The sequence below is a fragment of the Pygocentrus nattereri genome, chromosome 18, assembly GCF_015220715.1.
Source record: "Pygocentrus nattereri isolate fPygNat1 chromosome 18, fPygNat1.pri, whole genome shotgun sequence".
NCBI lineage: Eukaryota > Metazoa > Chordata > Actinopteri > Characiformes > Serrasalmidae > Pygocentrus > Pygocentrus nattereri.
The window spans coordinates 30,172,276-30,191,209 of NC_051228.1; the positions used below are offsets into that span (position 1 = coordinate 30,172,276).

At 38.4% G+C, this 18,934-nt stretch overlaps 4 protein-coding genes across 5 annotated transcripts; 2 read left to right on the forward strand and 2 right to left on the reverse strand.

Annotated features, from left to right (window-relative positions):
* The first annotated feature begins 21 nt into the window (after positions 1–21).
* med11 (mediator complex subunit 11) lies at positions 22–3,330 on the forward strand. 2 transcript variants are annotated; one of them, XM_017692635.2, is made up of 4 exons: positions 22–160; positions 353–440; positions 1,002–1,132; positions 2,913–3,330. In XM_017692635.2, exons 2-4 carry the CDS (start codon positions 371–373, stop codon positions 3,054–3,056), a joined length of 345 nt encoding a protein of 114 aa, XP_017548124.1. In that variant the 5' UTR covers positions 22–160; positions 353–370; the 3' UTR covers positions 3,057–3,330. The 2 variants fall into 2 exon arrangements, with proteins under 2 accessions (XP_017548124.1, XP_017548123.1); XM_017692634.2 differs by having other exon boundaries at positions 97–224.
* A 51-nt stretch (positions 3,331–3,381) lies between these two features.
* Positions 3,382–5,584, reverse strand: rnasekb (ribonuclease, RNase K b). Its single transcript, XM_017692636.2, has 3 exons — positions 5,380–5,584; positions 4,885–4,967; positions 3,382–4,168 (listed from the first exon to the last, which is right to left on the reverse strand). Exons 1-3 carry the CDS (start codon positions 5,455–5,457, stop codon positions 4,024–4,026), a joined length of 306 nt encoding a protein of 101 aa, XP_017548125.1. The 5' UTR covers positions 5,458–5,584; the 3' UTR covers positions 3,382–4,023.
* Positions 5,585–5,644: 60 nt separating this feature from the next.
* On the forward strand, positions 5,645–10,112 carry c18h17orf49 (chromosome 18 C17orf49 homolog). The gene is made up of 6 exons (XM_017692633.1): positions 5,645–5,949; positions 6,034–6,128; positions 7,236–7,337; positions 8,063–8,286; positions 8,384–8,485; positions 9,471–10,112. Exons 1-6 carry the CDS (start codon positions 5,929–5,931, stop codon positions 9,533–9,535), a joined length of 609 nt encoding a protein of 202 aa, XP_017548122.1. The 5' UTR covers positions 5,645–5,928; the 3' UTR covers positions 9,536–10,112.
* Positions 10,104–18,324, reverse strand: LOC108424542 (protein FAM122A). Its single transcript, XM_017692632.2, has 9 exons — positions 17,491–18,324; positions 14,840–14,924; positions 14,689–14,745; positions 14,444–14,490; positions 14,297–14,354; positions 13,689–13,756; positions 13,423–13,478; positions 12,903–12,987; positions 10,104–12,602 (listed from the first exon to the last, which is right to left on the reverse strand). Exons 1-9 carry the CDS (start codon positions 17,583–17,585, stop codon positions 12,485–12,487), a joined length of 669 nt encoding a protein of 222 aa, XP_017548121.1. The 5' UTR covers positions 17,586–18,324; the 3' UTR covers positions 10,104–12,484.
* Between the last annotated feature and the right edge of the window lie 610 nt (positions 18,325–18,934).

Genomic DNA, 18,934 nt, shown 5'->3' on the forward strand with positions numbered 1-18,934 from the left:
GGTTAGGCTGACAGAGCACACAGGACACATCACCTCTCTATCCTCTCTCCCTCCGGCGGCCGCTGAGAGATCAGCTTTCGCGTTTTCTTTAAGTGCAGATTGTCCCACTCGGCTTGCCGTCTGCGGGTTGATTTGAGAGTGTGTGTTGCTTTGTTTTGAGGTTTGTTTAGTTATTGCGATTAAAAAACCTAAATAACCCGATTTTATTCCATCCTTAAGTAGATGTAAGTAACTTATAAGGTCACTTTGCTTGGTTTGCTGCTCTCTGTGTTCCGCTGATACTGCCTGTAAATGATTCAGCAGTTACATTCGGAAGCCTCATGACGGGTTTTCACGTTGGTTTCACCTACAGATGCAGTAAAAGTGAAAAATGGCTAACGACAGGCTGCGAGCACTCGAGGACGTGGAGAAGGAGATCGCCGTCGTTCTTCAGTGTGCAGGTCTGTGTCTCCACACTCGGCTCCTTCTCCGAGTTAACCTACCTGGCTGCTTATTGACTAACAGTGCCGCGGGTTTTAGCTAGCGTTAGCTGTTAAAGGGCCCATATCCGTCATTTTCTTTTATTTTATCCACCAATTAGGTGCACGTACTAAGTTAGTGAGCAGGATTAATATTTACAAAACCATTTTCTAACCTGTCTTTATCCCATAACATTAGATAGGCCGTCTTTGTTGCTATGCCTTTAAACTTGATGTATGTAAATTAGTTCTGTTCTGATTGGCTGCCCTGTATTGTGCCTTATTAAAACTAAAGTCCGGGCTGAAACACTCCTCATAACTTCAACATGTATATTTGCAGCTTAGTTTCCACATATAAACTGAGGAATGAAGTGATATGTTTTGAACCTTTTTAAGTTTGTGGCCTTTTAGAACATAAACCCAGACATTTTGTGTTTTACACTGTTAAATGTAAGCACTTTGCCATTCATTTCAGGTAGTAGTATTTTACAGTGTTGTTGATGTTTTGCTGCATGGCTGATTGGTCATTTCTCCCTCTGTCAGGAACCATCATCCTGGAGCTGTCAAAAGAGAAGCACAATGCAAGCTTGTTAGACCGGCAGCTCAACCAGTTCCAGACCTCCATAAACAGAGTGGAGAGTGAGCTCAGCTCCCAGATCCGCTATCTTACACAGGTTGGCGTTCTGACTGGTTCACATGGATTTTTATTTTCTTCTTATAAAATGACAATCAGTGGGGGCAGTCATGGGCTGGAGGTTAGGGAACCAGGCTCGTGACCGGAAGGTCGCCGGTTCGATTCCCAGAGCCGACAGCACATGACTGAGGTGTCCTTGAGCAAGACATCTAACTCCCAACTGCTCCCCGGGTGTTGCGGATTGGGCTGCCTAGTGTGTATGTGGTGTTTCACTTCACGGATGGGTTAAATGCGGAGGTGAAATTTCCCCGTTGTGGGACTAATAAGGGTCACGTAAACGTAGTAAACATCAGCTGGACAGAAAGCATATTTCTTGAAAGAAAACATACTATTCCTATAGATTTTAATACCCCAGTCTGTGCAAAAAGTCCATAAAAACAATTTAGATTTAAACAAGAGTGCTTAAAAAGAGCTGCAAGTGTGTGTGTGTTTTCTGTGTAGGTGAACAACACCTCCTTAGGTATGTGTCTGTGTGTGTGTGAGAGGGACAGATGTATGTGTTTGAGGGGGGGGGGGGGGGTCATTCAAATGAACTGTCACTCTGTTATTATGCAGCTGTTAGTGGAGAAGCCTTGTTTGAGTCCGATTTGCACCCTCTGAACAAACAGTCATAACTCGGGAAATGTTTTCTCTATCGCTTAACCAGATAGATGGTGCGAGATACCCCTTGAGGATTATTTTAGTGTAATGTTGTGTGTATTGAGAAGAAAATTACTGAGTTATAACAAGTTAAACACAGAGAAAATCATGAAATAAGCAGATTCTGATTTTGAGATATTTACATGGGAGTGAATGGGACAGTTTTCTGTGCCTAGTGCCAAACAAATGCTCATAAGTCTAAAGCTTATCAATAAAATGATGAGATATTTTGAGGTTTCAGAAAGGACAAGTTTCTCTACCATTTAAAACTGAAATGTAGTTTCTAGGTGAAAGTGTAAGGATTTTAAAGCAGATTCCCTGTGTGATCAGCTGTGTCTGTGAGACTGAGTAGCCTGCTGTGACATCATCGGTGTCAGTTAGAATTTGAAGTTCTGAACATTCCGCCATTCATTCTTATGGGGGTTTTAATTTTTAAACTTAACTTTATTAAATACTCCCAATCCGATCAACTCCAAAAATACATAGCACAAGTCACAGCGCCGAGTCCTTCAAAACGCAGTTTGAACAGAGTTTGTACGTTAAGCGGTTTGGGCTGTATTAAGCACAGAAAAGTATGGAAGAAGAATAAGAAGACTAAGTATGAAAGATAACAATTTCAAGCACTCTAATGATGTGCAAATAATTTAAACCTTATATTAAATTGGAAATAGTACAAAGACAGTATATCAAGTTTTTTTTTTTTTTTTTTTTTTTGAAAAATGGATTTTAAATTTGCAACATGTTTCAAAAAGGTTTGGGATGGAGGCACGTTTACCACTGTGTTGCATCACCTTTTCTAATAAGACTCTAAGTGTTTGGGAATTGAGAAGACCAACTGATGTAGTTTTGAAAGTGAAATGTCTTGCTTGATACAGAATTTCAGCTGTGTAGTTGTTTATAGGTTAATGTTGTCCTGCTCTGAATGAATCCTTCTTACCAGCTACATGTATACTTGTTGGCCCAGTGCCTTTTGGTTGAAGGAAATTATGCATATAAAAAAACTTGCACGTTACAAAGGAATTTAACACCTCTGTGTGATATTAGGAGTGATTTTGGGTTGTCACAAGAAGAGGCAGCAATCGTGCACAGCTGCAATGTGTTGACTTTCCATTCTCTTAAAGGTGGCAACAGGACAACCTCATGAAGGCTCAACATACTCAGCGCGGAAAGACTGCCAAATGGCCCTGAACCGCGCAGAATATGCCCGCGTCAAACTGGGAGAACTGGGACGCACCTGCGAGTTAATGCTTGATCCACAGACATGATATACTTTCAAAGTTTGTTGTGGTACTTCATGAACCACATTTAATCATGGATACAAAACAGTCCCTGGAGAAACAAGACCTTTCAAAATTCTCATGTAACTGGAGTTCAAAGAAATATCTGACCTCTTCAAGGTTGGCTACAAGAGAATTTTAGAAATACTGTTAATATGAAACGAACTACTGCTGTTGTAAAAAACCCAACTGAGGTTTAGCTCTTTTTGGTTGGTTTTGTTTTTCTTGATAAATATTACATTAAACAAGAATATCATGTCAATTTTGTACAATTATTGTTTTTTTTTTAAACAAATAATAAAAACGAGAGAAATGGTGAAACAATGAGCCTTTTATTTCCACTTGACATGTTACTCAAAAGGACATTTCACATCTTTACACATAGCACTTTCATAGTGTAACAGCAACCACATCAAGTAAATGAACGACTGAGAAATACAAGGTAAAGTAAAATAAGTTAACAATAAAATAGAACATAAAAAGAACTTTGTGTTAGGTAGCATATTAAATAAAATAAATTACTATTAAACAATCATGACACCAGATTGCTCCATTTTTCATTTTATGATGCCACAGGATAAGTTCAATACCTGCTGCTTTTATTTTGGTCCACTCAGTTTGACTTTCATTATATACTTTCCACTTTTACTGGGAATGTGGATTTTATTAAAACGTATCCTCTCAGACTAGTGGTTTTTCAGTTTAAAAGGATTTTCACAGACATGCATATAAACAATCATTAATACTTGATAAACAATTCATTAATTAGCTATATTAATTAGTCTCTTTTTATCTATATGTGTCCCAAATCAAGGTTCTTAAAAGGGGATGTTGAACTGCTACAGGAGTCACTCCAATATAATGAATAAAATGCTAATCCACAGGTTGTCGCACAAACCACCTACAAATAAATAATGCTTGGAAGATTTCGTGAACTGCTTGTAATCTGTTCAATTTATGTCACCAAGTACTCCTGACGTTTGTTCAGGCGAACCTGGCATAGAGAGACTGCACCAACTCCAACGTAGATGGCCGCAGCAATGAAACAGTTGATGCCCACTTGATTGTACAGTGAATAGATGTTCTGGGGTGGGCTTTTGCTGTGGAAATGAAGGCAAACACAAACAGAAATCTTAGAATTGTGGCACAGACGGACAGCACTGGCACTGTGGTAACATTAACAGGACTCCAACCATCATTATTGTGTAACTGGAGTTACTTGGATTCTAGACAAACTTTGCGTCAGAACTGTTGACTAAAGGAAGTCAACCTGAAATCAAAATTGACCATTATTCCTTATTATGTCCTGATTATATTAACCCTGTATTGCAAGGATTATTACTTAAAGACCAAAAAAATCAAAATTTTCTTTGCAGAAAATGATTTTACTGAAAACAAGACCAAACTTATCCAACTTATAATTAGTGAAATGTACAACCCAATATTTACATATAGTGGAAATTAATGGAATGTATGGTAATAACACATAAGAATTCCTGGTCATGTGATGTCATTATGTATTTATCCTTTTAAAGTAAAAGACCCATTTTCCACAACTAAATATGAAAACACAGATTTTAAATGATTGCTTTTTAATAAAATTGAGATAAAGTAATTGTTGCCATATGTCAACACCACGCAATGATGCAAATCTGAAAAATCGGTGGACTTTTGCTTTAAAAGATCCGTGTTTCTTTGCAGTCACGTTAGAAATGTTATGTTGATTCACGATCTTAATGGTACGTGCTCAAAAGTACACTGGATTCAGAGTGAAGGAGAACCAGTAGGGTTTGCATCACGGAGAAAACAAACTCACTCATTACGGATGTCTTCCTCGGTGAAGGGAACATCCTCGATCAGCACAGCTGATTTTGAACAGAAGAAGATGCCCAGCATCGCCTAAGCAAATGACAAAGAAGAAAAACATGCAGAACCTGTAACAAACGAGCCAATCACATCTGTTCTTTATAGCATTATTCGTGTAAGAAAAATACAATAAAGCCACAATAAATGCGAGTATCAAGTATCAGCGTTCACCAGGGCGCACCGGTTGGCTGGGTAGGTTAGCTGACTTGACAATTAGCTAACCTACACCTACAGTGCTGCAGTCAGCCTAACATTGTGCACATATTAAACGCGACTTTAATGTGCTAATATTACATAACCTAGCTGAGCGTCAAAATGTGTGTGACGATCCTTTCTGCCAGATAATACACGAACATCAGTGTTTAGCCATTATTTCTGTTAGCGTTAGCTTACTATTTAGATAACTAGCTAACAGCTAGCAATGTCACGAAACACAGGCGCTTACCAGCATTACAACTCCCCATATGCTCAACACAATGCCACAGGCGGCCAATTTGGGGCCACAAAATAACAGAGATGGCATTGTCTCGAAATTGCTGAAGCCAGGAAAACGACACTACTTCAGTAATGTCTATCAGTCACCACCCGCGACCAAAAATTCACGAAAATGGTTGCAAGCTGCTTCGGCTATCATCGGCTGGGTTCGTCTGCTTTCGTCTGCCGCTCCTCAGCACAGGAGCCAATCACAAGCACCGAATCTTCCCTCGCGGTGCATTCCGGGGTTACAGTTCTTAGCAGTTAGCAGCTTCGCTAACTGTTTATGAAAATTGAATTCATTTTGCAAAAGAGAAACGTATCACACTTGCAGGATCAACCTAGTTTGACTTTGTTTTATAGGTCGGTGCGCTGTCTGCAATAATACCAGCGTTTATCCAGTGGTTATCTAAGAACTGGGGTTACGTTAGGGAGACACAAGCTAAGCTAACGTTAGCTCAGTAGGGCATTTTTGTTTTGGTGTTGTCTCAGTTACCTTAGCGCTCGCTAGAACTACAGAATGACTTCGGCTTCCACTAAGGTAAGAAGACACGATGCTGTTTGAGAGAAATGGCTTATAATTGCTTAAAGGTGGTAAATAACTTAATATGCATGTGTTAAATAGGTGGGTGAAATCTTCTCGGCGGCAGGCGCTGCTTTCAGTAAACTGGGTGAGCTTACCATGCAGCTGCATCCTGTAGCTGATTCGTCTCCTGCGGGGTAAGAGGAGATTTTTCACCTTTAAAATAAAGGTTGAACAATTGCGATACAGAATCAAAGAATCGAGAATTGCAGAAATGCCCCATCGGGACATTGAGGAAACAACAAAAACAAACAAAAGAAAAACCTCGAACCATTACTAAACAACCTAACTTGTATTTAATGCTTAGTATATGTTTTGCACACATTTTAATTGTGCTTTTGTGACGCGTATATTTCAGAGTAGTGTTGGGCAGTTCGGCAAAAATGTAATATCACGATACATTAAGACGTTTTCACGATAGACAATGTCACAATATGATTTTTTTTCTGTCATAAGCTCAAACACACAAAGTAGTACAACACCTAAAAAATCCTGGCGATAACCATGAGTCAGTTGAATTGTATTCAGTATTTCACATGTTATGCTACAATACATCCAATTAAACACGACTAATTGTGCTCTTCTTTGATCAAATTAGCAGTTGGATTATTAAGTATTTTTAAATACTAAATGTACAGTATACTCAGCCAAGTATACTGCCACATGTTGTGATGTCATTTATCACGATAACGATAAAAAGTCATATTGACTTTATTTAAGAGTTGAGGGGTGGAAAATGGAGACATGCTGTATAAGGTTTTTAGGGGGCAGGCCAGAATTTGTGCTGTGTATAACACAGTTGCAAAGTTTTGCAATGACATGTTACTGAAGTAATTTGCCTTAGAAACACAATTTAAGTTGTATAATATGTAGAGACTCTTTTAACACAAAATATTGAAAACAGTTTCTAACATAAACAATAAAAGTGTAGTTCTATTAATAGCCTTACTAGGAACCCTAGTGGTTTTCACAGGTTTTCATGATCATTCCTTCCCATGGGTTCTTGTTTTAACTGTAAGTATGGCACATCAATCATACAGATGTAATGGTAATTTTGCTTTATATCTTTGTTGTGGGGTTGAGGGATCATTAGTCTTTTAAAGTATTGGATTTATGTTTGAAACCTTTACTTAATCAAGCTCCTGCAAATAGGTACTGCACTGTGTTTGGGTGGGTAAGACTTGGACTGCTGGTCATTGTAGTTCGAATGATGTTTCTCCCTTCTCCTCCACTTTCCTCTCTAGGGCCAAATGGACAGAGACTGAAATTGAAATGCTGCGGTCAGCTGTTAGGCGCTTTGGGGACGATTTAAACAACATCAGCTCAGTCATTAAGGAACGCACAGTGTAAGTTTTTTATGTTGTGTTTTTCTGCTGTCAACTGCATTCTTCTTTAAATGGTTTGAAAATCATTCATACCCACTCTATATGCTCTATATATCTACAAGTATCACTGCTGACAGCATTCAGTTGTGCACACAGGTTGTACGATCTCTATAGAAAAGCATTTGCCAATAGAATAGAACACTCTGGAGCATCCTTGCATGAGCCAAAAGTCACTATGCCCAATGCTGAGCATCAGCAAGAGGAGAATAAAGCCCCTGGCGTTGGGCTGTGGAGCAGTGGAGCTGCATTCTCTAAGGTGATGGAGCTCCGTGTGATAAATTTAGGATGAGTTGGAGTGGCGTTTGTGATCCAGTACTAATCATTCAACATCAGTACCTGCCCTCACTAATGCTGTTGTTGCTAAATGTAATCCAGTACTCACAGCAATAATCCACCATCTAGTATAAAGCTTTACCAGCAAAAGGGGACGGCCTCCTTATTAATACCCTTAATATTGGAATAAATGCTGGATTAACAGGTGTTTGCAAACTGTTGGACATAAAGTGTACCTGGATAAATAGTACAATTCATCATACAGTATTGTCTCTGACGAAAGTATCAGTTGTCAAACAGAACAGAAACCACATTCACCCATTAAATCATTTAAAAAATAGCTTGTTCTAAATTAACAGTGCTTTGTAAATAACTCTCTGTCGCTTTCTCTCGCGTTTCTTGTCTGTCCACAGTGCTCAGATTAAGAGCACAGTGAAGAGGAAGCTGTATGAGGACAACCGGGTTCCCCTCTCACTAGAGCTTCCCAAAAAAACCGTGAAGAAAACCACTGTGGCGGCAACTCCATCACCGATGGCACCAACCATTATTTCAGTTCCAACCTCACAAGTTGTTGTACAACAAGGATTGCAAAGTGCTTCTGCATTGCCACCCACAATTAAAAAAGCAAAAACTGCCGGTAACTACTACTGTGTGAACTAACCAAATAACATTTGAATTAAAGTGTGTTCATTACATGCTAATTAATCAGTTATTGTGGTGTTCCTCTGCATCAGATGTTACCCTCAGCGCTCTCAATGACTCGGATGTCAATAGTGACTTGGTGGCTATTGAAGGACTTGGAGAGGGTTCTACCAAGAAGCCCAACTTTGATCAGGGTAAGAGTAGGTTCACTATCCGCTACTAGGCCATGGAATTTTCCAGTGATTGACTGTTACTGAATTGTGTTGGATGGTATTGCTACAATTCAATATCACAATATTTTCCAACACATAACGGTATCAGACAATATTTGAGTTACTATTAATAGAGTTAATAAATTCATGCTTCCTAAGTAGTACTACTCTGTACTTAACAAATGCCTTACAAACCTGACAGTTTATGATTTAACTAATTTGTTCACTAAAGGGAACCTTATTATAAATGGTCTCAGTGAACAGGACAGTATTACAGTTGTTTTCTAGACCCAAGCCATATTTACAGAAAAGAATCTTTATTTATTCTCCTTTCGTGTATTATGAACTGGTATTTCAAATTTACAATGTACATTTAAAGTGTACAATATAGAAAGTAAAAAACTCTTGGCAACAGAAACACTGGTATTTTGTGGGCATTAGTATGGGTGTAATGCTCATTATAGATCAATTTTATATATATATATATATATATATATATATATATATATATATATATATATATATATATATATATATATATATATATATATATATATATATATATATATATATATATATATTACACATAAAAAGCAATATCACAGTCTGTCAGTGTGATGGCACAGCAGAACAGACAACCGTGGTAGATGCATCGAACCTCCATTTGCTTCCATTCATTTCCGACAGGTGTTTGGACTTGGTTGAGTGAATGCATTAAATAGGTTTAGCAAGAACAAGTGGATGTGGTAGAGTCTATGTGATTTGTGGTGTTAATCATTAAAGGAAAGTTTCTTTGACAGCAGTAAAACATGCTTTGTGTGGTGTTGCTTGAGAGTTCATGATTAGGGTTATTATTATGGGTTAAGTTTCTTAAGTATATCCATACAAATAGCATGTGCAAGCATTTATTTTTAATTTTAAACGTTTTTCTTGGAAATATTTGACACTCCGTATGCTTTTCTTTCAGAGAGTCTCAGTTTGGATTCCAGTCTCATAATGAACTCTGGCGATCTGCCTCTACTTTCAAGATGAGAGCCATTTACCAGTGATTTGACAGTTCATGCTTCTGAGATCGGCAGTGCATGTGGATGTACAGACATATGTTTGCTGTGCTGTTAAGTGAGACTCTGGCCAGTTTGTGTCTACCGAAGGTTGATGCAAATACATTGCCTAGAATTCAGGCTAACACAGGGACAGAACATCTAGTCTCACATGTCTAGTTTTACATTTTTTGAGGTAGTTCATTCAGCTAGATCAGTGAAGGTCATGCAGTAGGCAGGTTATATTGCTGCTGGGCTACTTAATGAGAAATCTGGCTTTCTTGCTTTGTGAAACGTCCCCAGATGCTCTAGTGTAAGACATTGCAGTTTCGCTTTTGTATTATATTTTTAAATATCCTTTATTTTTTGCAGAAAATTGTGACTGTGTATATATAGTGTTTACATACAGGTTTTACCTTGCAATAATTTGTTGTCTGTACATAGTAATGTGGAACGACCTGTTGCATCTTGCTTCCATGTAATGATAACCTTTATGATTAGGAGCTTTTGGAGAAAGTGGACACTGACCTGTAGCCTGTCATCAAATAAAAACCCATTTGTTAAATACAGTATTATTTTATTGTCATGATCATCTTTATATACAATGTAATATACATATTCAAATGTGAACAGCACTTCTTAATCCACTAGAAATGAGCCTTTACCTGGTACAGTATGTGATATTCAAAGGGAATGAATATACCTTTATCTTGTTTGCTTTATATTACAGTTCCATAAAAAATACATTATCTTCCTCTTTTCTTTGTGGCAACTGAAACATATTTACATCTCGAACACGAGAGGCAAGAGCCACGCTCTGTCATTTTAGAGAAAGTTCTATGTGCTAACAAACATCATCCTTGCTCCAAGGCTTCCCAACTGCTATCGCAGACAATCAAAGACCATTTTAAAACTCTTCCCTTCTTCCTTTTTACAGAATACTTGTGTCTCTTGGGAACAATCTCTCATTTAGGTGAGAGCAAAAAAGACAAAAATGTACAAGCCTAAAACAAAAAAAACAAACAAACAATATTTTGACTTTTTCCAGATGTTGCCTGAACTTGAACCCAAAAATTACTAGAGGACACTTTCACAAAACAAAATTGTGACCATGGGTTTCTTTGGGAAATGACCTTGAAAACGTAAACTGTCCTATTTTGTGGTGTATTTAAATCTATATTGCACATTCCTTTTGAAGACCCAACATCGATAACCATTGGCATTAATCTTGGATAAATCACAAAAAACATACAAATGGAGACTGCAATTGATAATGTGCAAGTATCTTTGGAATTACTTAACAAGGCATTTACTTGTACCAGCAATAAAGCTCAAAAAATGAAAGTAAAAATAAAGGCAATTACATTTTAAAATATATTTGGAAAAAAAGATCCTTCGTTTCTTTGCAAACTGACATAGATGATGGACTTTTAGCAGACTCTGCACACATATCATAACATCATACTTAAGCCTGTCAAGCTTGTTGGAATCGCACAACCAAACTTTTTGACTCACGTTCTGATATGAATGAAGAGCACTGTATGCGGTACATGACCAGAGCCACAATAATCTTATTCCTATTGAAAGATTGCTCTGTAAGTATTAAAGCGCTTGTCCGTAATGATGTTTGCGTTCAGCAATACTGTACATCTCGCACTCTCAAAGAATCCAACTAGACAAAAAAACATGTATATATGATCCCACTCATGTAACAGCAATAGTGATTAACTGATAATGTCCACCACTGTGCAAACAAAATAAACAATGATGTTCAACAAATTCAACCATGTCTGAAATGAGACATTTTATGCATGACTGAGAGTTTCATCATACATTCTTTAGACAGACAGCCTCCGGCATGCAGCTTTCATTGTTTTTACACAGTTTACAAGCTAAGGGTGTCGCTACATAAATGTAGCATTCAAATACATATGGCAAATGCTGGTAAATGCTTTTGGCTTTCATTTGGTGCAAAATTCTCTGGTCACATGTTTATTCTTAAAGTGGAATATTTGCGCAAAGTGCTATATTCATCCTCCATTATGGTGCCCATATAAAATCAGCTGAAGAATGAGCTGACCCAGGCTTTAGAACAGGCTAATGTTCTGGCGTTCCATACAGTGCCAGTCCACTAAAGGGTCCTTTTTATGTTGTCTTTTTTAAAATGAAACTTTATCATAAAACATAAAAAAGGACATTTTAGAACATAATTAAAAACAACATTTACCTATATATACTGAGCATACACATAAACAGTGTTGTGGCCTAAACAGCCCACTGATTTCCGAGTCTTTCTAGGTAGCTGTCTAACATTTTGAATAATAATTACATTTCGGAAGACCTCTTTGGACCACATCAATGGTTGCAGACTTTAAGAAAATGTGTTCTGCCAATGCTTAAAAATAAAGCAAAAAGAGGCAAAACATGTCTTGTTGTCTATTTGCATGCTCATAATAGGCAAAAGAAACCTTATGTGTCAAGGATAAGTAGTTTGCAATCACTAAAACACTCATATGAATGTGACTGCCACGTGTAAATCCTGAACTTATTTCACAAATGCAAGGAGACTGTGTAAAAGCCACAGACTGCCTTCTTGCAAATGAACTATTAACAGGTTATATGATACTGGATGATACAGTGCCATTCCTGACACTGACGTTTAAATCTTCCGTCTTCTGCTCTTCTTCAATTATACTACAACTGGCTTTCTTTATTTCAAAGTCCTCTAAGATACATTTTCTTCAAAAATTGTGGAGTACACTCCTCTTAAAGCACCACATACATGGACAGCTGATCTTAACACAACTCAATAGAGCTCTGGAAGCTTGATAAGCAATGAGGACAGAGACATTGTTCTTCTTACTCCAGCCCAACTGATTTCAGTCCTCAGTCCAAGATCCAAACAGGCAAAGATGGTCTTGAAGATGCTGAGTGGGTTGGTCTAGATGCTGGGGTGATGGGAGGTGAAGGGTGGTGGAGGGGAAAGTGAAAGGGGGCTGTTCTGAGGGCTTGAACAGATGGGCACAGCTCCCGAGGAAGAGTCCACAGACTGGGAAACACTAGAGAACAAAGAGAGAAATAGAAAATGTAGTTTTATTTCAATTTAATCTCTATATGATGCATCTCCACCACAGACATTTATATTAGCATACTTCTTTCTTAGTGAACGAACAGAAAACCTGGTGATTTAAGTCAACTGCCCTTGGATTCCTACTATAAGTATGTTTTGAGTCAATGGGTTTTCTGTACAGACACAAGAGGGAACATTACTAACCAGCAATTACAGACCATAGCAATCAACTATACAATACAAACGCAGGACATAGAGACAAAGCTGAAAAAGGTAGAAAAAGTCTCACCTGACAGTACAGCTAGTTATGTGGGCAGATTCTGTAACTCCGGCAACAAAGAGTTTTTTAGGCGGGCCATCAGATTCCACTCCACCTGAGTGGAAGGTCAAACATGAACAATATAAAAACTTTATCATGTTTAACATTAATAATGAAATTCTATGATAAATTTGGCACAATTTCTACTATAGCTACCTTCACATATAGTCGTATCCAAAGGTTTGAACACCTCTGGTCAAACTACATGTTTGTTAACTTAAATAAACACACTAACATGAACATAAAAACAAATTAACAGGTCCTCTACAGAGAACAATCTTAAATATGCCACTGGTCCTGAACACTTTAGTTTATTTGCTATGTTTAACAAATTAAAAAATATATATAACTTTTTACCAGGCCACAGTTTAGGTTTATTTCCCAATACGTTAAACTCAGCAAATGAACTGTATTGTATATTTTGTATATTTAAAAATGTTTCAAGTAAAAATTTCACAAAAAACACAGTAATTCAAGAGTACAGTCTTACCTTTTCTTTTCAAAGGTGCAACCACAGGCCATCTGACAGCAGGACTCACTGATCCCCTATCAGAAATGAGCTATTAGAAACCCTTAACTTGCTTTACTAAAGCATGGTAATACTGTAATGCTTTCAGCTGTGAGGATCAAGCATGTTCTGGTTCTGTGAATCACTACAATTAGCAGTACCAGTATTACCATGCTTTTCACTAATAAGTACGTTTGACTATGTATCAGATACAGTAATTAACTGGTTCCTAGTCCAATGAGACTTACCCCCGGAACCTTCTTGTTGGACTGGGTGAAGAATTAGGGGTGACACCAGAGTCTTGGGAATGGAATCCCTGAGGCGAAGAAGGCGGCGGCAGAGAGAAATAGAGTGTCATCAAACAGTTTCAAGCATAGAAAATCTTTTAGTTTTGCTCAAAACACAAAATCTGCAACCGGCCAACTGAATGTTTTATTTTGCCAGATGTGTGTTGCAATTTCATGAGGTAAGTAATAAGAGGTAGGTTATCGCATTCACAATGTATCTGAATGCTGCTGCTACACCTGCACCAAAATGTTGTACCATATTTATGCATGACTCATTGTGCTAAATAGCTGGTTATTTACTTTCGATATAGCACTTAGTTTGATTCATGTCATTTAAACAGAGATCAAAGTTTACATTTTAAAATGCCAATTTGGCCCACTAAAGAAGAAATAATGTTATGCACATTGCAAGTCAGGCTAAAAGAAATTATGGGAAATGTGCTAGTGTTTTTTAAGTGTTTGTTTACCTCAAAAATTTAAAACATTAAAACATTAATACAAAATTAAAACTAAAGAAATGAAAAAGTTTATTTGAAGCTGAGCCAATTAGAGCAAAACACTGTACTCACTGGTGACAGATGATCATGCCAATGACTTGCAGGAGGTAAAGGGACTGCACCTGAGGCACTATAACGAAAAAGCTGTGATTAATCAAATATACTGGTTTTGGCATGAAGTAACATGATGCCTCTGCATCTATGGATGTATACAGTTACCTTAGTCTCTGTAAACTCCCTCTGAGTGTAAGTTCCATATTCTCCATCTACAGATACAACCATTGGTGCAATCAGTGCCAGTGCAATCAAGACTGTGTTCTCTAAACCGGACTCATTTAAAATGCACCTATATATTAAAGCACCTCTAGAAATGATGAGACACTGGAAACCCAACTACAACCCAACAAACTAATTAACCCTGACCAACAGCAACACTTCTCTTCAATACTGAAGACTTCACTCACCTGCCGCCTGTGGTCTGGCCTCTCACCAGACAAGGAGAATGGGGAAAGAGGAAGGGTCTGTAAAAAAAAAAACAATGACTTTCACTTTGCATATGAACATCACCACAACGGTTCACTTCAAAGCCTAGAGTACAGATAACAAGCCACTCACCCTGGAGGGGAAGCTTGGATTTACAGACACGCTGCTCCGCCGATACCGGGCCGAGCTGTTAGAGCTGAACACAGTCATCCCATCACTGTCAAAAGTGAAGTAACATATAACTTAGTACACTTTCTAAGATTAGGTAATATACATCCAAACTCTGCACATTTAAGTGATCCTCCTGCTCTAACACAGCTGGTTCAAGCTCAAGAAAGGCTTCTTAACTAATGAGTTTAATCAGGGGTACTGAAGCACAGCAAACACACTCAAGAGTAGAACAGAGAAACACTGCAATATGAGAATGGACTGTAGTGTGCATACAACCCCAATTCCAATGAAGTTGGGACGTTCTGTAAAACATAAATAAAAACAGATACGATGATTTGTAAATCCTTTTCAACCAATATTCAATTGAATACACTACAAAGACAAGATATTTAATGTTCAAACGTATAAACTTTATATTAGCAAATAACAAATATTCACTCATTTTGAATTTGATGCCTGCAAACCGTTCCAAAGAAGCTGGAACAGGGGCAACAAAAGACTGGGAAAGTTGAGGAATGCTCAAAAAAACACCTGTTTGGAACATTCCACAGGTTAATTGGAAACAGGTAAGTGTCATGATTGGGTATAAAGGGAGCATCCCTGAAAGGCTCAGTTGTTCACAAGCAAGGATGGGGCAAGGTTCACCACTTTGTGAACAACTGCATGAGCAAACAGTCCAACAGTATAAGAACAACGTTTCTCAACGTGCAACTGCAAGGTATTTAGGAATTTCATCATCTACAGTCCATAATATCATCAAAAGATTCAGAGAATCTGAGAAATCTCTGCAAATAAGTGGCAAGGCAGAAAACCAACACTGAATGCCTGTGACCTTCGATCCCTCAGGCAGCACTGCATTAAAAACCGACATCATTCTGTAACGGATATTACCGTATATTGGGCTCAGGAACACTTCAGAAAACCACTGTCAGTGATGACAGTTCGTCCCTCCATCTACAAGTTTAAATTAAAACTCTGCCATGCAAAGCGAAAGCCATATATCAACAACACCCAGAAACGCCGCCGGCTTCTCTGGGCCCGAGCTCATCTGAGATGGACTGATGCAAAGTGGAAAAGTGTCCTGTGGTCTGACGAGTCCACATTTCAAATTGTTTTTGGAAATCATGGACGTCGTGTCCTCCGGGCCAAAGAGGAAAAGGACTGTCTGGATTGTTATCAGCACAAAGTTCAAAAGCCAGCATCTCTGATGGTGTGGGGGTGTGTTAGTGCCCATGGCATGGGTAGCTTGCACATCTGTGAAGGCATCATTAATGCTGAAAGGTACATACAGGCTTTGGAGCAACATATGCTGCCATCCAAGCAACGTCTTTTTCAGGGACGTCCCTGCTTATTTCAGCAAGACAATGCCAAGCCACATTCTGCACATGTTACAACAGCGTGGCTTCGTAGTAAAAGAGTTCAGGTACTAGACTGGCCTGCCTGCAGTCCAGACCTGTCTACCACTGAAAATGCGTGGCGCATTATGAAGCGCAAAATACAACAACAAGCAAGAATGGGAAAGAATTACACCTACAAACTTCAACAATTAGCGTCCTCAGTTCCCAAAAACTTATTGGAATTGGGGTTGTACATACTAAAGGTGCACAGTAATGTTTAAAAAAATAGATAAAATAGATAAAATATAAACTGTAACAAAATTTAAACTGTATTGCCAATATACCCCTTGGTTACTCCGAGGGTCTCTCTGACTGCTTTCATGGAAAAATCTGAAACAGTAACCTGTCGATAATGCTAAGCATATATTCTTGCGTATTTTACTGTACTTCTGTGACATATTGATGGTGCTGAAAATTGAGACTGCATGAGATCTATTACATAAAGACTATATAACACCAACCAACAGCTCACTTTAGCACCTCTAATATGGTTAGTAAGTTGTGCAAAAACATGATTGTAGACATAAATTTTCATCACCAAATTTTATTTACAATATAATGAGAAAACGAAATCATAAACACAGCATCACGAATCTATCAGTCTGAGTCTACAGTCCTGTGCAAATGTTTGAACACCTACATAAAAGTACATGTTTTATTGATTTTCTAAGTGAGAACAAGTTAATATTTCCTCTATAAGGAACAAACTTAAATGTTGCCTTTTCCAGCCATGTTTAGAGCACGACTTCTAAGAAAAAAATTAAAACAAAATATAAAATGTGTGTTTTTTTTTTAAATCCAAATAAGTTAAATTCGGCACATAAAGTGTAACTGTGCTTTAAATAGTGCACAGATATGCTTATTTTGACTTCGAAAATCAACAAAACTTAGAATTTAATCAGGGCCGCCCAAATTTTTGCATACGGCTGTCATTACATCTTTATTATTCAATGCTATAGAAGACTTTATATGTGCACTATTTTATAAAAGCAATATTTCACACAAGGACATGGTACATTGCAGACTTTTGTTTTTAAATACTATCTGTATTTTTTCTGGCCAAATCAATCTGTGCAGTATGTAATTAGAGCTCTATAGATACATAAGTATATTTTCCAGATCGGAAATCGTTTTGAACCTGAAAGTATATGGAACCTTACACGGATACCGAGCACAGTTGATGCTCAGGGGAAGTTGCAGATGTAGTTCTCTCACCTGACGTTGGTGATCATGGGGGCGCTGTTTGACCGCCGCAGCGCGCCGCCTCCACCAGCTGCGCCTGCGCACTGGTCCACCTCCATCCTCTCCATGGCTCTTCAGCGAAGCGGAGTGTGGTTGTTAGAGGCGGCCGGGCCGAGCGCGCTCTACCGCGGCTTGAGCCCTTAATCGAACGCGGCGAAAGCCTGACCAGCAGGCCGCACGCCAAACTGTTCGAGCCAAAGCAAAGCCGCCTCGATAAACTAGCGGGATTTATATCCCGGGGTCTCCGCACTGTCGCATTTTAGTTCGAAGTGAAGAGTTTTGAAGGCGCGACACAGTTTTTAACAGAAGTCCCCCTCGTTAACTTACAGGCTGCTGAAGTTACGGAGCAGCTCCGACAGGTCTAATGTTGAGAGCCGCCAGCACACACTGGCTGGAACTAGTTCTGTCACTTTGAGCTGCCAGAAAACTTTTCTGTCAACTCTTCACATCACATTTAATACAAACGGAAATCAACGAAAAGCTGCTAAATCCGAAATGTGGCAGATGTTGGGGACAGTCGAGGTTGGCTAGTTAGCTGCCTAGCTATTTTCCAAGTTTACCTGCTACTTTGTAAACCCGCCGAATAAAGCCGTTACGCGCTCCATGAGAAAAATCCTCAGCAGTAAGTTGTCCAGGTGGATGCATTCTTCTCTCAGAGAACGCAAGGTTCGCTTTTCAAAGCGCTCGTGGGATTCAAGCTAGTCGAGAAGTTTCTCAGTCTTTCATTAATTTAGAAAATAAAAAATATTACCCGCAACCAAATAGTGATGGTCTTTCTGCTGGAACAACAGCACCCCGGTCTGGCCGTGGAGGGAACTACAGGCTGAACTGAGTGCAATGGACACCTTTGATCTTCGAGCCGTGTTCTTCCATTGGGTCTTTCATCATGTTGCTTTTCTGCTTTATGTGCCCACTTTTTACTGAGCAAGCCGTCTGATTCTCTGCGTTACTTCTAAAGTAAATAACATCTAAAAAGAGAAGGAGAAGAAATTTCTGTTTCTGGCAGCAGTATGTAACATTTTAACTCTTATTTTCTTAAAATATTAAGACTCGTCAAAACAATGGCTTTATTTCTCATAATTTTGACTTAACATATCACATTTGTGTCTCGTTTCCTCGAAATTATGTCTTTAAATAAGTATTTAATTTGGTCAAAATATTGACTTTCTATGTCAAAATAATACAATGCTACCTGACAGGAGTGGACTTCCCTAGTTAGGTATATCGATCGTTCTACTGAAGTGGCTTAAAACTCTGTTCCTCCTAGTAAACAAAAGTGCAGAGATGGGCAAATTAAACATACATACACAAGTCATGTCTAACATTTAGCACAAAACAACACAACCATTTTAAAGCTTTAATAGTCAAATATCAAACAATATTTGATAAATTTGGACAAAAATGTGTTTACATGCTG

Bases quoted from the DNA above. Each gene is read 5' to 3' on its own strand.
- med11 (XM_017692635.2), top strand. From the start codon at position 371: ATGGCTAACGACAGGCTGCGAGCACTCGAGGACGTGGAGAAGGAGATC. The intron at 441-1,001 runs GTCTGTGTCTCC...TCCCTCTGTCAG, and splicing joins CGTCGTTCTTCAGTGTGCAG to GAACCATCATCCTGGAGCTG. The intron at 1,133-2,912 runs GTTGGCGTTCTG...ATTCTCTTAAAG, and splicing joins AGATCCGCTATCTTACACAG to GTGGCAACAGGACAACCTCA.
- rnasekb (XM_017692636.2), bottom strand. From the start codon at position 5,457: ATGCCATCTCTGTTATTTTGTGGCCCCAAATTGGCCGCCTGTGGCATT. The intron at 4,968-5,379 runs GTAAGCGCCTGT...TCATTTGCTTAG, and splicing joins TATGGGGAGTTGTAATGCTG to GCGATGCTGGGCATCTTCTT. The intron at 4,169-4,884 runs GTGAGTTTGTTT...TCATTTCCACAG, and splicing joins GAGGAAGACATCCGTAATGA to CAAAAGCCCACCCCAGAACA.
- LOC108424542 (XM_017692632.2), bottom strand. From the start codon at position 17,585: ATGGAGAGGATGGAGGTGGACCAGTGCGCAGGCGCAGCTGGTGGAGGC. The intron at 14,746-14,839 runs GTGAGTGGCTTG...TTTTTTTTACAG, and splicing joins ATCCAAGCTTCCCCTCCAGG to ACCCTTCCTCTTTCCCCATT. The intron at 13,479-13,688 runs GTAAGTCTCATT...CATTTCTGATAG, and splicing joins CCAACAAGAAGGTTCCGGGG to GGGATCAGTGAGTCCTGCTG.
- c18h17orf49 (XM_017692633.1), top strand. From the start codon at position 5,929: ATGACTTCGGCTTCCACTAAG. The intron at 6,129-7,235 runs GTAAGAGGAGAT...TTTCCTCTCTAG, and splicing joins GCTGATTCGTCTCCTGCGGG to GGCCAAATGGACAGAGACTG. The intron at 7,338-8,062 runs GTAAGTTTTTTA...GTCTGTCCACAG, and splicing joins GTCATTAAGGAACGCACAGT to TGCTCAGATTAAGAGCACAG.